Consider the following 18,093-nt stretch of genomic DNA (forward strand, 5'->3'; position numbering starts at 1 on the left):
TGGCCAGGCCTGAACCAGGCAACAGGCAATCGACTTCCTTAATTGGATAAATACTTGCGCTATGCGTTGGAGTTATCATTTACTCTATTAGGAATCCTCATCCCATTTGTTTCTCGCGTCTCTTGGAGCTCACTTGAAGTACTCAGACGAGTGGCTTTGCTTTGCTCCTGTTCCCCGCTCTCTTCCATCCATGCATGCCACGCAGTCAGCACACGCCACAAGTTAGCCAACGCAACCTCAAAATGGCCCAATTGCCCAACGAAATCTACCGTCAGATCCTCTGCCCGCTCGATCTGGACACCCTGCGAGCCTGCAGATTGGCCGGCCGCTCCATCCACCAAGCCGCGACGGAACTCCTCTTCCGCCGCATATCACTGAGAATCGAACCCATCACCCTTTCAAACCCTTCCGGTGCTTGGGACTCGGCCCTAGACCTTGACCAGGACCAAGTCGACGAGGATGCGAAATCCAGGTCCAGGTCTCATAACAGCTTCATCCAGATTGCGAAGGCCCCTCACTTACGACCATGGGTGCGCGAAGTCACCATCGACACCAAAAGGGCTGCTCTCCCTTGGGCGCATGGCCCTTCCCGGGTGCCACAGCCCTTCCTATTCGCGTTGCCCTACTTGCAGGTCTTCACGGGTTTGAAAGTCCTTAAGGTTGTCTTGTCGAGGCCGCTCAGCGCGGGACTCGACGAGCCAGACCTCAATGGTTTCGGCGGTGGCGGCTACATACCGGTCCACAAAACTGAGCCCTTCGCTCGTCTCGTACTCGATACCTGTCTCCGATGCCTCGCTGGCCAATGGAGTGGCGAGCGCCAGGTCCGCCTCCAGCACAAGCAACTGGGGCTGCTAAACAGTCATCAGTTGAGCACACAATGGCCTCCTCTACTAGCTGCTGGTTCTTCTCCTGGCGAGCCGAGGATGGAAGCTACTACCTTGGCCATCTCGAACCTGCCTGTATCTATGCAATTAGTCATGCCAGAACTCATATTAGCTTGCCAGGAGAATCTGACAAACCTGCAACTCCAATTTCCGAGCGGCCGGTGGGATACATTCCACAACCTCCCCCGCCAGGCCGGGGACCGTTTCGACTACTTTCAAAACCAGCTCCCAAGGGCCTGGATCCCCACTCCCATTGCCCAAAATCTCCGCGTCCTGTCGTTGTATTACGAAAACTACTGGGGCTGGGCGCCGAAGTTCGACTTCCGCACCATTAACCCGGGTGTCGGCCTTCCCAACCTGAGGGTTCTGTCGCTGGGGTGCTACGTATTCAGCCATGAATGGCAGGTGGATTGGATCGCATCCCTGGGGCGACGGTCGCAGCAGCAGAATGACGGGCGAGGTGAGGGAAGGGGTGTTGGTCTCGAAGCGCTTTACTTGAAGGACTGCCCCATCATGTGGGAGGCGAGAGTCCATTCGGCCCTGGACGAGTCCACTACCGACTACCCAACAGCGAGCGGTAGCGGTGTAGTCAGCATCTCCAATGCGGGATACCCCACGGACGAGTCCCTGGAGCTCCCCGGTGGCGACGGTCACAGCCTCTCGAATTTGATCGAAGTGTCCTTCCCGCTACGCTGGAGCGGCGTGCTGAACCGCTGGGCCGAAACCATGGCATCCTCTTCCGGGTCTCTTGAAGTTTTTGTCATGGGCTCGGGACCCTGGGGGAGGGTGAATTACCGGTCATGGCAACGGCTGCCGTCGTACTCGCCGGGCTTGCTCCAGTATGTGCATTTCGATATCGGCCTCGACCCGGAGCCCTTCATCGATGGAGACAACAGGCGCAGGATGATGATGGAGGACAACGGCTTCGAGGCATACACCGCCGCAAAAAAGGCGGATTCTGACGCTTACAACAGTCTCGTGGACACTATCGAGATGCGTTTGCGGCGGTTCAACAAGGTCCCCAACGTTGGCAAATGGCTAACGTACTAAAGGTTTGGGTTTTAATCAAGCTTTCGCTTTCTTCATCTGTTTCTTAGCATTGCCGATAAATTTGGCAACGTCAGCAGTGTCGATGAAACATTACTGATTGTTATTGTATGAGCCGATCGAAAGAGACCCCTGAAATTAAGAGCTTCTCGGGGGAACCAATGTAGATGTGTGTATCTATGGTATAGAACTAGATGAATATTGAAACACGAATATGTTCAGTCTCATTCATTTTCTGACCAGTGCTCCTTGAGTGCAAACACTTCTTATGGTAACGAACCTTCTAATCTTGCAACTTTCTAAACCCAGTACTATACTGAACCATACGAGGAAATGTGGAGAATATAACACAACTATTATGCAACCACTACACCACATGCCCTTGTTCTGATAGTTAGATAGTGATAGACTCAGAGCAGTATGGCATGTAGCTTTGATACGGAGTGTGTCAGTGTCTGTGGTGGGGGGCTGGGTAACACTTATACCAGCTTCGCAGGTGACCATGGAACCTGCGCGTGCTTCTCGGTACCCCCTAACCCTGTCCCAACGGATTGTAGCCCTCTGAGATGGTGCGTCCGAGAGGAAGATGATGAGTGGAGTTACTGCTACTACTCATCTCCAGACAAGTATCCAATAAGAGATAGTTGAATCCAGGCGAAACCAGCACATCCATCTCCAACGATCATTCAAGACTTCATTAGGTACCATACCTTGGTCACATTCAAAAATGCACGGCAGACCAGGTCGCCGATGCACATACCGGGAACCAACAAAATAAATGGACATGTTCTATTTTTGAGACCGTTGGATGTGACCACACCTGCATAGAAGGCATGGAAATGCGCTAGAGCGGATTTGACAGGTCTGTCTGTCCCTTGCACGTCGGATTCTCACGCTGGTTTTGTTTCCTGGACTGGGTTGACCCCCGATTGGTCTCCGAGTTTGGCCGTTGTCATTGGCCTGTGGTACAGCAGGGGTAGTTCCGGTCAGTAAGAGGTTTGTGCTGCCACACCATTCTGTCCCAACGTTGAACCGACATACGAATGCCACACCCTCTACGCCACGGCTTGGCATGGAACGTTCCAAGGCCACCCAGAGTCCCCTTCTGGGCCTTCTAGTTTCGTGTGGTGGTATTAGAACTTACCCCTCAATCCCCGTTCTCCCCGGGCCAGCAGTGATCCAAATTGGACAACGATTTTGGCAGCAAACCAGAAAAGAAATACATGGAAGCAAGACTATGGTCAAGACTATGGCCGAGAGAGGGAATTCAGCAAACGATTGAATGTTTTGTGACTTGGCAGGTAGCCATTAGACAAGTGGCATGACTATTATTTTGACAGGTCTGGAACGTACGGTGATGGCTGGAAGCCAGCAACCAACAGATCGCGAGAAAGTACCAAGCATGCCTCAATAACCCTGAGGAACCTGGCTAGGAAATAAAAGCAACAGCAAGACGCTAGAAACACACAAGTCCCATCACGTCCAAGGAAGTTTACATCTCGGTCCTCTTCGGGTAGTCGATGTGCTCCTCGATGGTAGTGGTATGTTGGTGCTCGGCCGCGTGAAGTTGCTTCTCGGTAGCCGCTACGACTTGTTTGTTGAGCTCCTCCGGCTCGAAGACTGCGCAGTGGCGGGAATTGTTAATTCTATGTTTATCAAAGCAACCGGCATATGACAAGGAAGAATGATGTTGCATGTGGGGATAACTTACGGAAAGTGAGTTCTTCTAGAGTGCGGTTGTAGGTCTCGGGGTAGAAGAAGAACTGGAAGACGAACTCGAAAGCGATCCAGCCGCAGTATGCAGCGAGGAACTTCCAGCCGATGGAGTCAAGGGCGAGGGGGTTCACGTTGGTCGAGAAGAAGCCTCCGGCCTTTCCGAAGACCTGCTCGAGACCGATACCGCGACTTCGAATGGCGTACGGGAATAGCTCGACGAGGTACGCTGGTAATTGAGAATGCTTCATTAGCGTCCAAAAGCTACAAGACGTCCACCCGGAAAGCCCGAGGTACGAAGGTGGCAAGACAGGGGGAGAAACTCACTGTATGTCAAAGCGTTATTGCCCAGGTTGTAGCATGGCGAGTAGGCAAAGTACCAGAACAAGGCGGAGATAGATGCCGCATTGTTTGTTGTCTTGCGATCCTTCGCAAGTTGTAATTGCTGGAAAGAGACGGTCATGGCCGAAAACACCAGAAGCATGGAGGTCGAGGAAGCCATGAAAGCCCAGCGACGACGGAAACGGGTCACGAAGAGGGCTAGAACCGTCGCGTTGAGCAGACTCCAGCACTGGTTGGCCATATTGATGCGTGTCTTGACCTTGTTCTCAGTGAAGTTCATCATCTCGAACATCAGGTTCTGGTAGTATGAAAGGAGTGTGTTGCCCGACATCTGCGTGAACAGGCCGAGGAAAACGCTGATGAAAACACGGCGGCGATTGCCGGCAGTGGACCACATGACGGACCACGATTGCTTGGACGTTTCCATCTCCAACTTGATGGTGGACTTGATCTGGGCCATTTCAGCTTGCACCAACAGCGAGCTGGCATCTCCCTCGGCGTGGTACTTGGTCAGGACGGCGAAGGCCTCGTCGTCTCTATCCTTGCTGACGAGGTATCGAGGGCTCTCTGGAAGAAGGCTGTCGATGTGTCAGTTTACAGAAACATTTCGAAAGGGGTGATGCAAAACAGCATGAGGACAGAGGCGCGTACAAGACAGTGCAGATCTGCATGACAGAGGGGACAATCTGCAGAAGCGACGGCAGTCGCCAGCTCCAGTCTCCCTTGATCTCGACGGTGCCTATAGCGATAGACGCCGCCAGGATGGATCCAATGAAGTAAGAAGAGTTGAACAGCGAGGTCATGACAGCTCGCTCCTTGGGGTGGCTCAGCTCGCCAATCAGGGCGGACCCTGAAATGATGGCGAACAGGATGCCGATTCCTAGAATCATACGAGAGACGATGTACATGCCAACTATGAGAGCGTTCATTAGCTCGGTGCGTCTTGTTCGCAGTGGAGTGTATGCCTACTGTTTTGGGCGAATCCCTGCAGGATCGCACCCACGATCATGATGATCGATCCCGCCATGATACCCCATCGTCGTCCAAATCTCTGGTTGAACCACGGTGCGACCGGGACGGCAAGAATGGAACCCAGTTGGTAGCAAGACGAGATAAAGCCAAGCATGGCTGGCTCGATACTAGGCTTGTTCGTTTTGGAGCTGATGTACCCATTGCCGAAGTCTACCTCCATGTCATTAGTTCATGCTTTCCACGGAGAGTTCTGCTTCCCCAATGCTCCGTCACCTACACTTGTTAAAGTCGCCGGAGAATTGCAGAGTGCCAATGAGTTGGGAGTCGAAGCCAGATGTCATCTCCACGCCCATGCAGCAGCAGAAGAGCCACACGTACATGAGGCGCAGATTAGGCTTCTTGTACCAAGGAATGGTGTCCTCCTGCAAAAGCCGGGTGACGACGGGGTCACCGGCATGTCCGGCCTTGAGGACGCCCATCTTGTCGGCGGATTGCCGTTGGTTGGGTTGAGTGGTGACTTGGGCTGAAGTCAATCAAGAGCCGAAAAGGGTCCCAGCTGATTGATTCCAAGGAGGAGAGACGAGCTAGACAGCGAGCGGAACGACTGGAGAAGAGAGACCAGTGTGAGCCGAAAAGACGGGCGGGAGCGTTGCATTATGAAGGTCTGACACGCGATGGGAAATTGGCCGTCCAATGCCAGCCAAGACAGATCCTGGCTGCCATCGGACCGCGTGCCCATTCTCTTTCCTGAGAGGCCAAGCCGAACACACGCAGCACGCAGGAAGCAGGGGCAGAGGGGAAGCGAGGTGACATCCAACACGCCCGAGTCATGGGGGGTGTTCCAATGAGATGGTTGATATTATCCGGGGTAGAGCGGGGCCGATCCAATGACATGACTGAGATCATCCGGGGTAGGCGTAGAGACAGGGGTGGCCAGCGAGTGGACAGGAGGCGATTTGGATACGAAATGGCCAGCCAAGGAGAGCCAAGGTGAGCTATTGGGGCTACGGCGGGGTATCGGTTGCCGAGCCCGTCAAACGGTTGGTTGGTTTCAGGAATTCCAGTACTGCATCTCTCTCCCGAGCAGGTGGTAGGCGCACATGATTGGTTCGGAGGAGCGCAGGCTGCCAGTGGATGGCCGTCGATACATTTCAATTGGTGCAGAGCGCCATGCTCTTCCCACAGGTCTTGTCAGGTCATCAAGCTCCCAGTAGTCTCTGGACTCTCCTGCCAACACATCCGCCAAGGACACAAGAGAAACCAAGGCGGAAGAAGTCGTCTGGGCACCGACCAGACCCCGCAGCGAAGGATTGAGCCTGGTCTCGTCTTCTCCTATTGAGTTCGAGAGACGAGCGCTAGCTCTGACAGCTGAAATCCAATTCCAGCCAGCCTCCAGGCTAGGGCCCGCGCCTAGCTCGAGATTTGATCAATAAACACGCTAGTTTTCGCTGTTCCCCGGCATTGGGGACCGGAGGGGTTGCCCTGGAAGCCTGGGTCCTGTCCTGGGTGCGCATGCATCCGGGGATCTCTAGCATGGCCTTGCCTGTCAGCTTGTCATTTTGCCGTCGTTTCACGAGATCAACCACAGCTGGAGATCTTAGCGGCCGATGACTCGACCTTCTTTAGCTGGCATGCCAATTTATCCGGTCATCATGTAACTGACTAGTCGATCCGTCAGGTTGGTCAGTAGATGGCTTTGCGCGCTTCCAGGCCAGTGGTTAGCGACTTGCTTGCCGGCTTTGAATAGGTTGCGCTGGGATATCACTGATCGGGAACAATTCTGGTTTGGAAGATGCGAAGAGCAAGTATTGAATCCTTTCCCTTGGAACCCTTAGCGAGCGAACCAGATGATACAACACCTACCCTTGTCACTCCAGCTGCAGTGGCTCCGTCCCATGGTTCGTTCACCTTTCCGGGGGTGTGTGGGAGTTAATATTGGAGTGCATACAGACGAGGTGGAATGTGACTTCGGAAAGAAGTCATGCACAGCAAGTGCAAGGCTGCCATGGCCACACACTTGGCCGGCTAGTATCTGTGGACTCTTGATCACAAAATGCCTTCCATGTACGCCAATGCCAACTTGAAATGTCTTACTATTCGCATCGTGCCGGCACCCGGCCTTGTTAGTCTCAGCTGCGCAGCGGTAATGCGGGACGGTGGAATCGCGATCCCTGCTCGGCCGAGTGCGTTGTGTGTGTCAGTTGCGAAAGGGTATCGTTCTGTCAAGTGGCCAATCTTTGCTACTTTCTGAATACCGCACCGCACGGAGATGGGAGAGGTCTGATAGAGCAAAAAGGACCCATCTAGAGAACTTGGCGCATCTTGATTTGGCAGGTGCTAACGGACCACTATGAAGACCTTTCCGACTATGGTTTCAAATTGCCGGAATAAACAAGGTGATTCTGGGCTACCCTGATACCGTAAAGTAGGAAAATGCACCAAGGAAGGGAGGAAAGGGTCCATTTGAAGACACCTGTGCCCGCCAGTGCTAAGCTCGTCTCTGAACCCTGATGGGTTGAGCTGCTGTGTATACTGAAGTGGGTGTTAGCATAGTGAGTATCTTTTCTGGTTCTCGTCAACGCGGCTGGCTTTCCTTTTCTCTAGAATCCCCTTACATATCCTGTAGCTTTCGTCTCTTCCTACTAGCTCTAATATCTGTCCCACAGCTGTCATGATCATTCCCAGGTCTCTCAAGTGCCTCCTGAGCTGCCCCAAACGTGATAGTACACATCCAATGCCCTATAACTCCGTACTGTAAGCCCTTGGCTTTGATTCCAAGTAAACTGGTTTCAAAATGAGAGAAATTCCTCGCACCAAGTGGTCTACGGCCAAGAGAATCATCAAACAAAAGTAAATTGACACATTCTTACAATTTGATAATGTCTCATGATATGGCTTTTCGACCACGAAGGGTTTGTTTTACGAGCAGTAATAGTAGGCGCAGGTCTGTTTTCTGTCGTTCAGGCAAGGTAAAAAGCCTGAAATTATCCTATTTCATTTCTTCTGAACCCCCAGGACAGCAGTTATTATAAAGGAACTCATAACGATGCTATAGTCCCTACAAGCTACTGAAGCTTCTACATCCTCTGACAATTTTCGGCTTTGCTCAAGGTAGTATTGCACCAGTTCGATTGAGATTGCATTTAATTGCTCAAATTACTTGGTGGCCTAGGGGAACTACGATATATGCGCCATTATCATCCATACGTCAACGTGTATTACTGCTGTTCAACCGAGACAACCCCAAAATCTTCCTTTCAGAAACATTTCCGTGGAAATCTTAATCCCCAACTTGCAAGTTTACTGTTCTGACACAATTCTCCGCAGCGCATCTTCCAGCTCGACTGTACCCCTGACGGTATCTTTCCCTCCTTCGAGGTCCCCCGCCAACACGCCGCCCGGTAGCACGGCCGTTATCATCTCCACGAAGTCCTGCACATATTTCTCCGGAACTTTCTTGCCAAAGCTCTCTGCAAGTTCACCCTTCGGGATGTTGACCAGTTCCCACTTCTTGCCCGTCACCTTCTCGATGGCTTGGTGTACATCTCGAGAGCTGTAGCTGCGGGGACCGTGCAAGTCCACGCTCCTCACGCCCGGCTTCGAGGTTCCATCTCTGTTCAGCAGGTATCCCGCACAACACTTGCCGATGTCCTCGACGCTCACCTAGCGGTTCATTGTTAGCACTAGGAACGGTTCTGACGTAGTGTCTCCGCAGTTGCTGGAGGGGTGAGGCGTTCCACATACCATGGGGACTTTATACTCGGGGTCTTCTAGTGGTGACTCAATGCGCAGAGTCCCGGATTCTTTGATCTTTGCTGCGGAAATCCAGGTGTGATAGTAGTACGCTGGCTTCACAACGACTACCTCTGAAACCGCATTCTTCAAGATAGTATCCGTGACGTGATTTAGTCTTAGAATACCCTGTTGTTTCATGTCAGCGTTGTTATCCAGTCGATGGAAGCAGCCAGATATTTTCGACCACGCACAGTACCACGCTCATACTGGGACCCCATTGCCGACGAGATCACAAGCCGTTTGACGCTGGGCACTCGCTTCAGGGTGGCCAAGACGTTGTTGGCGGCCTGCGTGGCAAACAAAGACGCATCTCTCCCGTCAAACGTTGGCGGGGGTTGTAGAAGACGACGTCGGATCCCCTGAAGTCGAGGCCGGCCCACAGGTCTATGTCGCCCCTGGCAGCGTCAAATCTGGGGTTGTTGGTAAACTCATCCGGTGCCTTGGACGTATCGCGATATATTCCTCGGACAAGAGGCTTCTCCGGGGCGTCTAGCAGAGCGCGGATAGTCGCCTTCCCCGACTGCGTCGAGGCAGGAAGAACAGTTACGTGAATCGGAGTGTGTGTCATGGTTGCTTAGACGAGGCTTGATAATTGGTCGGGTGTGTGAAACAGACACCTTCACCTTCCACCGACCGGAGTAAACGGACGACCATTTTTATAGTAGACCCCCGCGTTTGCTATTACAAATTGGTCGAACCACATGGCATGGCGTGGGCATACCCAAAAAAAGTGACGATCCGGCGATGATCCGTGGGGTTCCTTGACGTGGTTGCCGTGTCGCGGCTATCTCCTGTTGTCGACGTGGCTTGGCATCTCTCAAGGTCATACGACTTTGGTGGGACGCACTGCCATCTGACCTATGATGCATATACCTTGGCGTGTCCACGCAGCTTGGTGGAAAGTAGCTGTCCCCGCGCCCCGGAATCTTTTGAGCTACGAATATTCTTAACCTGGGGTTTTGAGGGGATACGGGGTTGACGTTGGAGTATTAGGCGACATGATATATCGCTAACATCCAGTCCGGCCTAGACCTCTACAAGCCATAATAACCCGGGATTGTTCATGTCGACTCTAGAATACGGTACGAAACAGATATGGGCATATGCGCCTTCCTCGTAGTTTACTATTACGAGGATGGTGTATACTCAGGGGCTATATGCGTCGCAGCTGCTTGATACATCGCCCCCTGAGATAGAGCTGACCGGAGCAGGGGCCCCAGAAGCTGGTATATCCAGCCGATAATTGATTTGCCTCATATATATGGTGTGTAAGCCTCGGGAACCCGAGTGCTGCAATGTACTGGACATGATTCTGCCACAACAGAAAATGCATCATCTCTGGTGTTTCGCGTATTGTTTTCATACCATCTAATCTCAACGGTGCCCCGCATGATGATTCAACGAGACGCAAGTGGCCAGCTCTGTTAAGTACTACTGGCTGACTGGATAACAGTGCCAAATGCCGCGTAGACCAGTTCGGGGTTAAGATAATCAGATCTGGATCCGGATTGTTGCCAATAGACAACTTAGGCAGTGACTTCGTTCTAATTCCGTTCTATCTGTTGCCCTAAGTAGACACCCGAGCCTATATTATTGGGCGAAACCATGAACCGACATGGAACCCCGGAGCCTGTCAACTACCCCTGGCTAACGAATCGGCCAGCGCAGATCTTGGGTTGATCTCCAAGGTTCACGAAGCCCTGCCAGATCTCCGCTTGACAAGTCGATATTGTGGTGGCAAGGGCTGGACGCAGACGGGCAGTGTATGCACGACTCGCAAAAGTTGGTGGTCTACTTTTCGAAGGGGAGAGTGGTGGGTGGGCTTGCGATTCAGACGGACGGCCACCCAGCTGGAGATGCAATCAGGCAATGCCCTGATGTGATGCCGATCTCCCGGATGGAAACAGGATTAGGCGGCCAATCAAATGACGTCGAATGCTACCGCAAAGTGCCGTGCGAGTTGCAGGCCATCCAGCGCTGGACAAGACGGAATGTCGGCGTGGCTTAGCGGGTCGCCAAGTGGGCTAAACTCTGCCGACAGTGGGTGGCCTTCTGGAGGGCCCACTGAACGAACGCGGCGATCTCTGCCCTTTGTCTCAGCAGCCGTGAGTTGGCAGGCGGGTGACGGTCGCGGGAGGGAGCTTGTTCATTATAAGGTTACGTGATATCCTGCTGAAACCCTCTGCCGTTTCTTTGTACGCCACTTTGCCTGTTCTTCGTCTCGAGATTTCGCCCACCATGCTCGGCTTCAAGGTAAGCAAGCGTTTCCGCTGTGGCAGCGAGCGCACGCGCCTCCCTCGTCTGACGGAGGGAAACCAGCAGAACCAATTCTAATGCCCTGCAGATCCTCCCTGCTATCCTCTTTACCTTGCTGTCCACGGCTGGCGCCGCCGACGTCGCAGAGCGCCGAGATGATGTGGTTTTATTGGCCGAGCGTGACCAGAGCTGCGCCTACACCTGTGGCTCCAACTGCTACCAGCAGAAGGACATTGACCAGGCCGTGAAGACGGGCTACGGCCTGCATCAACAGGCCCAGACTCTCGGTAAGCAAGCAAGCAAGACCCCGTCGCGCCCTCCTCCTTGCTAATAACCCCTGGCACAATCTCCAGGCAGCGGAAAATACCCACACCAGTACAAGAACTTCGAAAAGTTCGACTTCCCCTCGGCGGCCCCTTGGTACGAGTTCCCGATCCTGTCGAGCGCGAAAGTCTACACGGGCGGCAGCCCCGGCGCGGACCGCGTCATCTTCGACAACAAGGGCACGCTCGACTCGCTCATCACCCACTCGGGCGCCAAGGGCAACAGCTTTGTCAACTGCGTACAGGGCAAACAGCAGGGCAAGAAGCCCGATGACTCCAAGAGCGCGTCGACGCGCGAACGCGTCAGCGGCGGCGGGCTATTAGTCGCGGCGGCGGCGTGGACAGCGTTGGTTTTGGTATAAAAGAACGAGGGGCATTATAGTACGATATTAAATACATGTATCTGCAAGATCCCTAATGAGCGTATCGCTCTGATATCGTACGGGCTCTATCAGAGGTCAAGGAATATGAGGGTCTCGGAGCCCGCCGTGTGTCTGACGAACGTCTTGTGGCTGATGAACACGGGCCGTCTCGCTACCATCCTTTTACTTGGAGATTTCTCCGTCCTCCCCTCGACCTTACTATGATATGCATTCCCCATAACACCTCCCTCCAATGTCTGTTCTATCGCCACGATCGTATCTTTAATCGCGGCCCGGTGAGCATGGACCATGATTGGCGATAAATAGTGCCAGTTGGAATCCAAAAAGATGTGCAGCCTTTCTAGCCCCGCGTCTCGCAACTGTCGTAGCGGGTTCAATAGGTCCGCGTGTCCTCTCACCAGGTCCGCGTCAGTACAGATACCGTTTGTCGAGTCGGCGACCAACTTCCGCGCGAACGCTAGTTTCCCTTGGATATGCATCTCAAGGTCGCGGCGAACGGAGAGGAAGCAATGTTGTATGCTGCGAACCTTAACGATCCCCATGTGTACAACGATCGTCAGCCCGGCCTGGCGGACCCGACCTCGTTCCTGCCGTAGGCAACGGACAGCGGCGCGCCAGTCCCGACACAGGCTGTCCCACGCCCGCTTCTCGTGCTGTGGGGGTGGTCCTTTCAGCCCCAAGTCTGGGAAAACAATCTCGAGATGGCGCAGGTGGGACAGTGCGGCAGGGTAGCAGGCTACGTTTGCACTAATGAATCGCGAGGCATCGAGTCGCATTCTTTGACACGTCGAGCCAGGCGGGGCCGGATCGAGCAGCCTGCAGTCTTCTCGCCAGGGCATCACTATGATGCGGTTACATCGGTATACGGTAACTATCGCTTCTCTGTACATGGCGCGGCACACGGACATGGAAGCCCCTGGGCGACATCCAACAGTAGGGGCAACAGGACGAACCCGGTCCGATTCTCTCCGTGGTGGCGCCGAGGACGGGGTTGTTGAAAATTATCTGTTGGCACTTTCTTGTGCGTCGCTTTTCAAATGCCTCATGTGTCTCAAGCACTATCCCCTCATGAGGTTGCAGCGCTGTTTCTCTACGCCATGGACCAATCGAGGTTGGATCGGATACGCTGAAACCTTTGCCAGGCCGCCACTGCACCTCGCGACAAGGAGTGACGAGATCCGTCTGCTGGAGTATCATGCAACGAAGCTCGGCTGGGAGGTCCATGAACCGGAAAGGCATATTGTTTTCATTTTCAGCGCTATTCTTGCCTTCAACTCGTAGCGGCATTTTCGGCACAGGCCGAACAGGTTGCTGAACTCGAAAAGAGGGATGGGTGTTTCTTGTTGGATGGAGAGACGATGGTTGCGACAGCCGCAGAATCTTGGCCCTCAAAAGCGAAACAATCCGATGGCCACGAGAAAACAGCTAATTTCCTGGTATTTTCTTTATGTTGTGGTCCAACCCGTGGCTTGACGTTTGACGGTTTGTGTGTGAGAACTTATACGGCGGGGAAATAGGGATCAGTACTCCGTAGACGACATAAAGAGCGCTGGGACTGTTTCGTAGAAACAATTCTTTATAAAAGTTTCTAGGTCGTTAATAGCTACCGGAGAAAGATGGTTTCATTTTTTTGAAGATAATATATAGTACTTCGAAATCGGCCAGGTGAACAAAATGCTTAAAGTGAATAGTCGTAGCTCTTAAAGTTCTTTTAATATCGGTTTCTTGCTGGTTCCGCCCAGCTGAGAATTAAAACCCCGGATATGCAGAACGGGGATAAAAAGATGCTAAACACCATACATCTATCTCAATTACACCATTTTCCGCATGACCGGCGTTAGGGGTTTATTGTCAAAACGTGAGTATTATATTCTATAGAGCTTATTTATGTATCATGAGCTGGCTATTCTAACCAGCCTTCTTCGTCGCCTTGCTTCGGAGCTTCATCATTAAGAACACCAGACCATACGAACTAATGCAGAAAAGCGCAGTGATGCCGACCTAAAAAGAACATTCTATGTTAGTAATCAAGCGCGAAATGAGATGGGATGATGAACGGGGCAATATGGTTACTTACATCTCTCCATCCGTAGTAGCTCTCGTTGATGTTCATGGTGCGCAAGTAATCCGCGCCCGAAGTGTACGCGCAGTACTCGCACGTGTTCGCCGCGTCTGGGTCGACGACGTAGCCGCCACTGGTCGCCAGGAAGTCGGCGAGGTAGGTGCCACAGGTGGAGTTGGGCGGGACGGGGATGCGGGTGAGCTCATTGGGCTTGCACTGGACCTTGACGTCCCAGACGACGGGCTCGAGCAGGCCGCCGATCAGGTAGGTGAAGGGATCGAGCCAGTAGATCCAGTAGCGCCAGAAGGCCTGGATCTGCGAGTAAGGCACGACGACGCCGCAGAAGTTGATGAGGCCCGCACCGATGAAGACCGGGTTGGCGAGCGCCGCGAACACCTCGCTTGGCGAGTAGGCCGCGATGGCCTGGCCGATCGACGTGTATAGGAACTCGTAGAGCACCATCTCGAGGTAGACCTGGCCCGACCGGCTGGCCTTGACGGGGAAGCCGGCCGTGAAGTACCAGCAGCCGAAGTAGACGGTGGCGCAGACGATGAGGACGGGGATTTCCGACAGGAGCTGGGCCGAGATGAAGGCGAGCCAGTGGTAGGCCTTGGACTTCTTCTCCCGCGTCTCGAACAGGTCACGGTTCTTGATGAACAAGGGCTGAAGTTGGTTGATGCATCCGGGCGCGACGAAGACGAAGTTGAAGACAGCCATCAGCCGCAACTGCAGCTCGAATGAGCCGTTGCCGATCATCCAGAAAGTGAAGCCGCCGAACAGGGAATTGGTCACGTGCAGGCCGATCTTGTTCCAGATGTAGTCCGGATTCCGCCAGAGCGCCATGGATTGTCGCAACGTCACCAGCTTGATCTGGTACAGAACGGGAGTGGCGTAGTCCTTGGATTCCGCTTCCGTCGACTCAGAGATGGGAGAGGCCTGGGAGGTTGTGCCGATCTTCTCTAGGGTTTGGCCGTTGTCGAGGCGCTCGAGCTCGGCGAGGGCCTCAGTACGCTCCTTCGAAGCGTTCCACACCTCAGGCCAGTCGATATCTGTGCCGAAGCGTCCCTGCACCACGTCCACGATGTGCTCGGCGGGGTTGACGTCGGGTAGGGCAGCAGCGCCGTTGCGCGAGAAGTAATCAAGTACAATGGAGGAGTCTTGGCCAGTGGGTCCGAAATAGGTGGTTCTGCCACCCTTGGCGAGAAGCAGGAGAACGTCGAAGGCCTCGAAGAGCGCAGCGGACGGTTGGTGGATGGTGCAGATGATGGTTTGACCGGACGCGGCGAGCTTGCGCATGAACCGACAGATCTCGTAGGCGCTCTGTCCATCCAGACCACTGGTAGGCTCATCGAGGAACAATAACGAAGGCTTAGCGACCAGTTCCGTGGCGAGAGTAAGGCGCTTGCGTTGTTCGATCGAGAGGCCTGAACCAGGAGTACCGACAAGGGCGTGTTTCAGGGGAGTCAGCTCAAGGAGCTCCATGATCTGTTGGACGTAGGCGATCTTATCAGCGTCAGGTACAGCGTAGTCCTGGCGGAGGCGGGCGGAGAAGACCAGGGACTCGAATACGGTAGACGTCGGCTCGTGTACGTCGTTCTGCTCGCAGTATCCTGTGGTCCGCTGGAAGCTAATGCCTTGAGGTTTGCCGTTGACCATGATGGAGCCGTCGATGCGACCGCTGTCCTTGCGCTGTGCGAGGACGTCCATAAGTGTCGTCTTACCGGCTCCAGAGCTGCCCATGAGAGCGACCAACTGGCCTGGTTTGACGTAGCCCGACACGTTCTGGAGGAGCTGCTTCTCCTTGCCCTCATGGTGCACGAAATAAGAGATATCCTTGAAGGTGAAGATAGTTGATCCTGTGGCCGCATAATCTCCCTGCTCAGGGAGACCTTGGATCTGCGTTTTCTCTGGGTCTTGCTTCTCAGCCGATTCTTTTTGCTGGCTTCTTCGGTCGTAGAGAACCTTCGATCCGGCTCCCGATACAAGATTTACCTCAAAGCCAATTGCGGCGATAGTGGCGAAGAACACCCAGAACGCAATGAGAATACCGACATCCCTCCAGATCTCCCAGCTGTGGATGTCATACTGTAAGTACAAGTACTCGGCACCATTGATCAGATCATCACCGGGGGCTGAGCCGACTGTAGTACAGCTGCGGTATTGGTTGCTGTCATAAGAAGGGCCGAAGGGGACGAATTGAGGCTCAACACAAGTCATCTGCCGGTTGCCCATCTCGCTAGCCATGACCGCGTTGAATGCATAGCTCGCCGGGTTGATGTAGGCGATCCAGCGGAACCAGGGATGCATGTTGGGGATGGGGATCAGATAACCCGCATAAACCATCATCACCATAGTCATGAAGCCGCTAATCTGTGCCGCAAGGCCAAAGTGGCGGCACCAGGCACCGATGAGTCGGTACAGAGACGCGAAGCACAGCGTGATGAGCACGTAAATGAGCCACTGGGTGAAGAAGCGGCCCGCGTCGTGCTGGTAACCGACCATGAAGTAATAGACGATGTCGAACAAAGTGAACATGACGACAATGAAAGGAACATCGGTAATAGCACAGGCGAACGCGTAGGCAGCGGGTCGGTTGAAACCGAGACGCTTGTGGCGGGTGAAGATGGGCCGACCCATGAACGAGGCGACGGTCTCGCTCATCTTGTTGAGACCCCAGAGGAGGATGGGGTAGAAAAGAGCTCCGGGTCGGCGGAAGATGGAGCTACTGTCGCCGGGCAGATTGTACATCAAACTTCCAGTGACTAATGCCATGACGATAGACGAGGCCAGTTGCAGGCCGTTAGTGAAACGATCACCCCAAAGGATCTGGAATTGTCTCTTGGAACAGGCCCAGACCTGTTTGGGGAAGGAGGCAGTGTAGGGACTCTTCTCCCTGGATAGGAAGCCAACGGTGCGGATCTTTTCCATCTGCCCGGCAAGCTTGAGATCCTCAATCTCTGCAACGAGGGATGAATCCGAAGACCGAGCGGTGGCCGCAGCCTTCATGCGACGGTACATCTCGCTGCTCTTGAATCGGGCCTCGAACTCTTCAGCCGTATTGGGTACGCTGCTCTCGAAGCCGGGGAGGACAGTGCGTTCCGTGTGGACGGCGACGGAAGTGAGGAAGTCGGCGATGTTGGCGCCAGGGGGGCACTTGAAGCCCATGTCCTCGAAGTAGGCCCTGGCCTCGGCGGTGGGGCCGTAGTAGATCTCGCGGCCCTCTCCAGCCAAGACCAGCACCTTATCGAAGCAATTGTAGATACCATTGCCGGCCTGGTACAGCGTCGCAATCATAGTTCGTCGTTGCTCGTCAGCAGCCTTCCGCAGTACTCGTGCGAAGTCGAGTGCGTTGCTGGCGTCGAGACCGCGCGTCGAGTTGTCCCAGCATTGTAAGGGAGCCTGGGTGCTCATGACCTCGGCCAGACTCACGCGTTTGCGCTCGCCGCCAGAGACGCCTCGTACAAATTCGTCGCCCACGATCGTGTCCTTGGTGTGGCCAATGGCGAGCGAGCCGAGGGTGGCGTCGGACGTCTTCGTGACATACTCCCGGGGATCCTTCAGGTGCTCAGGCCTAGACCCGGGCAGCTTGGTCGAGGTTGCGAAGTCCAATGTCTCGGAGACCTTGAGGGTGGGGAAGTGCATGTCATCTAATCACTGTCAGCCATGAAACCCGTCACCCACATATCTCCATCCGGTGCCTTACCTTCAGTGTTCATGACAATTTGATGACGGAACTGTTTCGCGGCCTCATGGCCAACGTTTCCGTATCGGATGTTACCTGAAACCTTAGGGAACTCGTCTCGTTGGTTCGACAGAAGCTTCAACAAGGACGTGCATCCAGAGCCAGGTCTGCCCAAAACGAGGAGCTTAGACGAAGTTAGCGGGCCTCAGTAAAGATGATAGGCAATACAGGGGTTATCTTACCATTTCACCTGGGCATACTTGTCCGCTCACGCCTTGAAGAATGTGCTGGGTTATGTTAGCTCCTCGTCTTCAGATGTACGGCGGCAGAGTGCACTCACCCTTTTCGACCTGTTGCCTTTGCCAAATTTGGGTACCAGATCGCCTAGGACGGAAAGGCAGTTGGAGCCATAATCTTGGCCGAGTCCGAAGACTTCGATACCGACGTCCTCGAAGGTGACGGTGATCTGCTTCTGGGCCACGCCAGCCACGTCGTGGTCGACTTTGCTGGCACTGCTGTCACTGTCAGATGCCTGGAAGTTCGCCATGTTGGGTAGATGATTGCACAATGCGATGACCTCACCTTCTCAGCAAGCAGGTAGGAGGCTTGCAGCCATTGTCTTTATGTAGGGTGC

The 18,093-nt window shown here is 53.9% G+C and overlaps 6 protein-coding genes across 6 annotated transcripts; 2 read left to right on the forward strand and 4 right to left on the reverse strand.

Moving 5' to 3' along the window:
• Positions 1-242: 242 nt before the first annotated feature.
• PG998_006030 (uncharacterized protein) lies at positions 243-1,934 on the forward strand (the record flags this gene model as incomplete). Its single annotated transcript, XM_066872848.1, has 1 exon — positions 243-1,934. The coding sequence occupies one exon, from the start codon at positions 243-245 to the stop codon at positions 1,932-1,934; it is 1,692 nt and encodes a 563-aa protein (XP_066732945.1).
• Positions 1,935-3,423: 1,489 nt separating this feature from the next.
• PG998_006031 (uncharacterized protein) lies at positions 3,424-5,437 on the reverse strand (the record flags this gene model as incomplete). The annotated part of the gene is made up of 6 exons (XM_066872849.1): positions 3,424-3,551; positions 3,643-3,873; positions 3,972-4,564; positions 4,638-4,899; positions 4,956-5,168; positions 5,236-5,437. The coding sequence occupies 6 exons, from the start codon at positions 5,435-5,437 to the stop codon at positions 3,424-3,426; spliced, it is 1,629 nt and encodes a 542-aa protein (XP_066732946.1).
• Positions 5,438-8,258: 2,821 nt separating this feature from the next.
• PG998_006032 (bicyclomycin resistance protein) lies at positions 8,259-9,321 on the reverse strand (the record flags this gene model as incomplete). Its single annotated transcript, XM_066872850.1, is given in 4 exon segments — positions 8,259-8,621; positions 8,703-8,879; positions 8,945-9,063; positions 9,078-9,321. The coding sequence occupies 4 exon segments, from the start codon at positions 9,319-9,321 to the stop codon at positions 8,259-8,261; spliced, it is 903 nt and encodes a 300-aa protein (XP_066732947.1).
• Positions 9,322-10,991: 1,670 nt separating this feature from the next.
• Positions 10,992-11,694, forward strand: PG998_006033 (uncharacterized protein; the record flags this gene model as incomplete). The annotated part of the gene is made up of 3 exons (XM_066872851.1): positions 10,992-11,006; positions 11,098-11,296; positions 11,363-11,694. The coding sequence occupies 3 exons, from the start codon at positions 10,992-10,994 to the stop codon at positions 11,692-11,694; spliced, it is 546 nt and encodes a 181-aa protein (XP_066732948.1).
• An 89-nt stretch (positions 11,695-11,783) lies between these two features.
• PG998_006034 (uncharacterized protein) lies at positions 11,784-12,491 on the reverse strand (the record flags this gene model as incomplete). The annotated part of the gene is made up of 1 exon (XM_066872852.1): positions 11,784-12,491. One exon carries the CDS (start codon positions 12,489-12,491, stop codon positions 11,784-11,786), a length of 708 nt encoding a protein of 235 aa, XP_066732949.1.
• A 1,132-nt stretch (positions 12,492-13,623) lies between these two features.
• PG998_006035 (uncharacterized protein) lies at positions 13,624-18,006 on the reverse strand (the record flags this gene model as incomplete). Its single annotated transcript, XM_066872853.1, has 5 exons — positions 13,624-13,716; positions 13,793-17,424; positions 17,481-17,643; positions 17,702-17,746; positions 17,800-18,006. 5 exons carry the CDS (start codon positions 18,004-18,006, stop codon positions 13,624-13,626), a joined length of 4,140 nt encoding a protein of 1,379 aa, XP_066732950.1.
• Between the last annotated feature and the right edge of the window lie 87 nt (positions 18,007-18,093).

This window comes from Apiospora kogelbergensis, assembly GCF_038363985.1.
Source record: "Apiospora kogelbergensis strain CBS 113332 chromosome Unknown utg000003l_segment0_segment0, whole genome shotgun sequence".
NCBI lineage: Eukaryota > Fungi > Ascomycota > Sordariomycetes > Amphisphaeriales > Apiosporaceae > Apiospora > Apiospora kogelbergensis.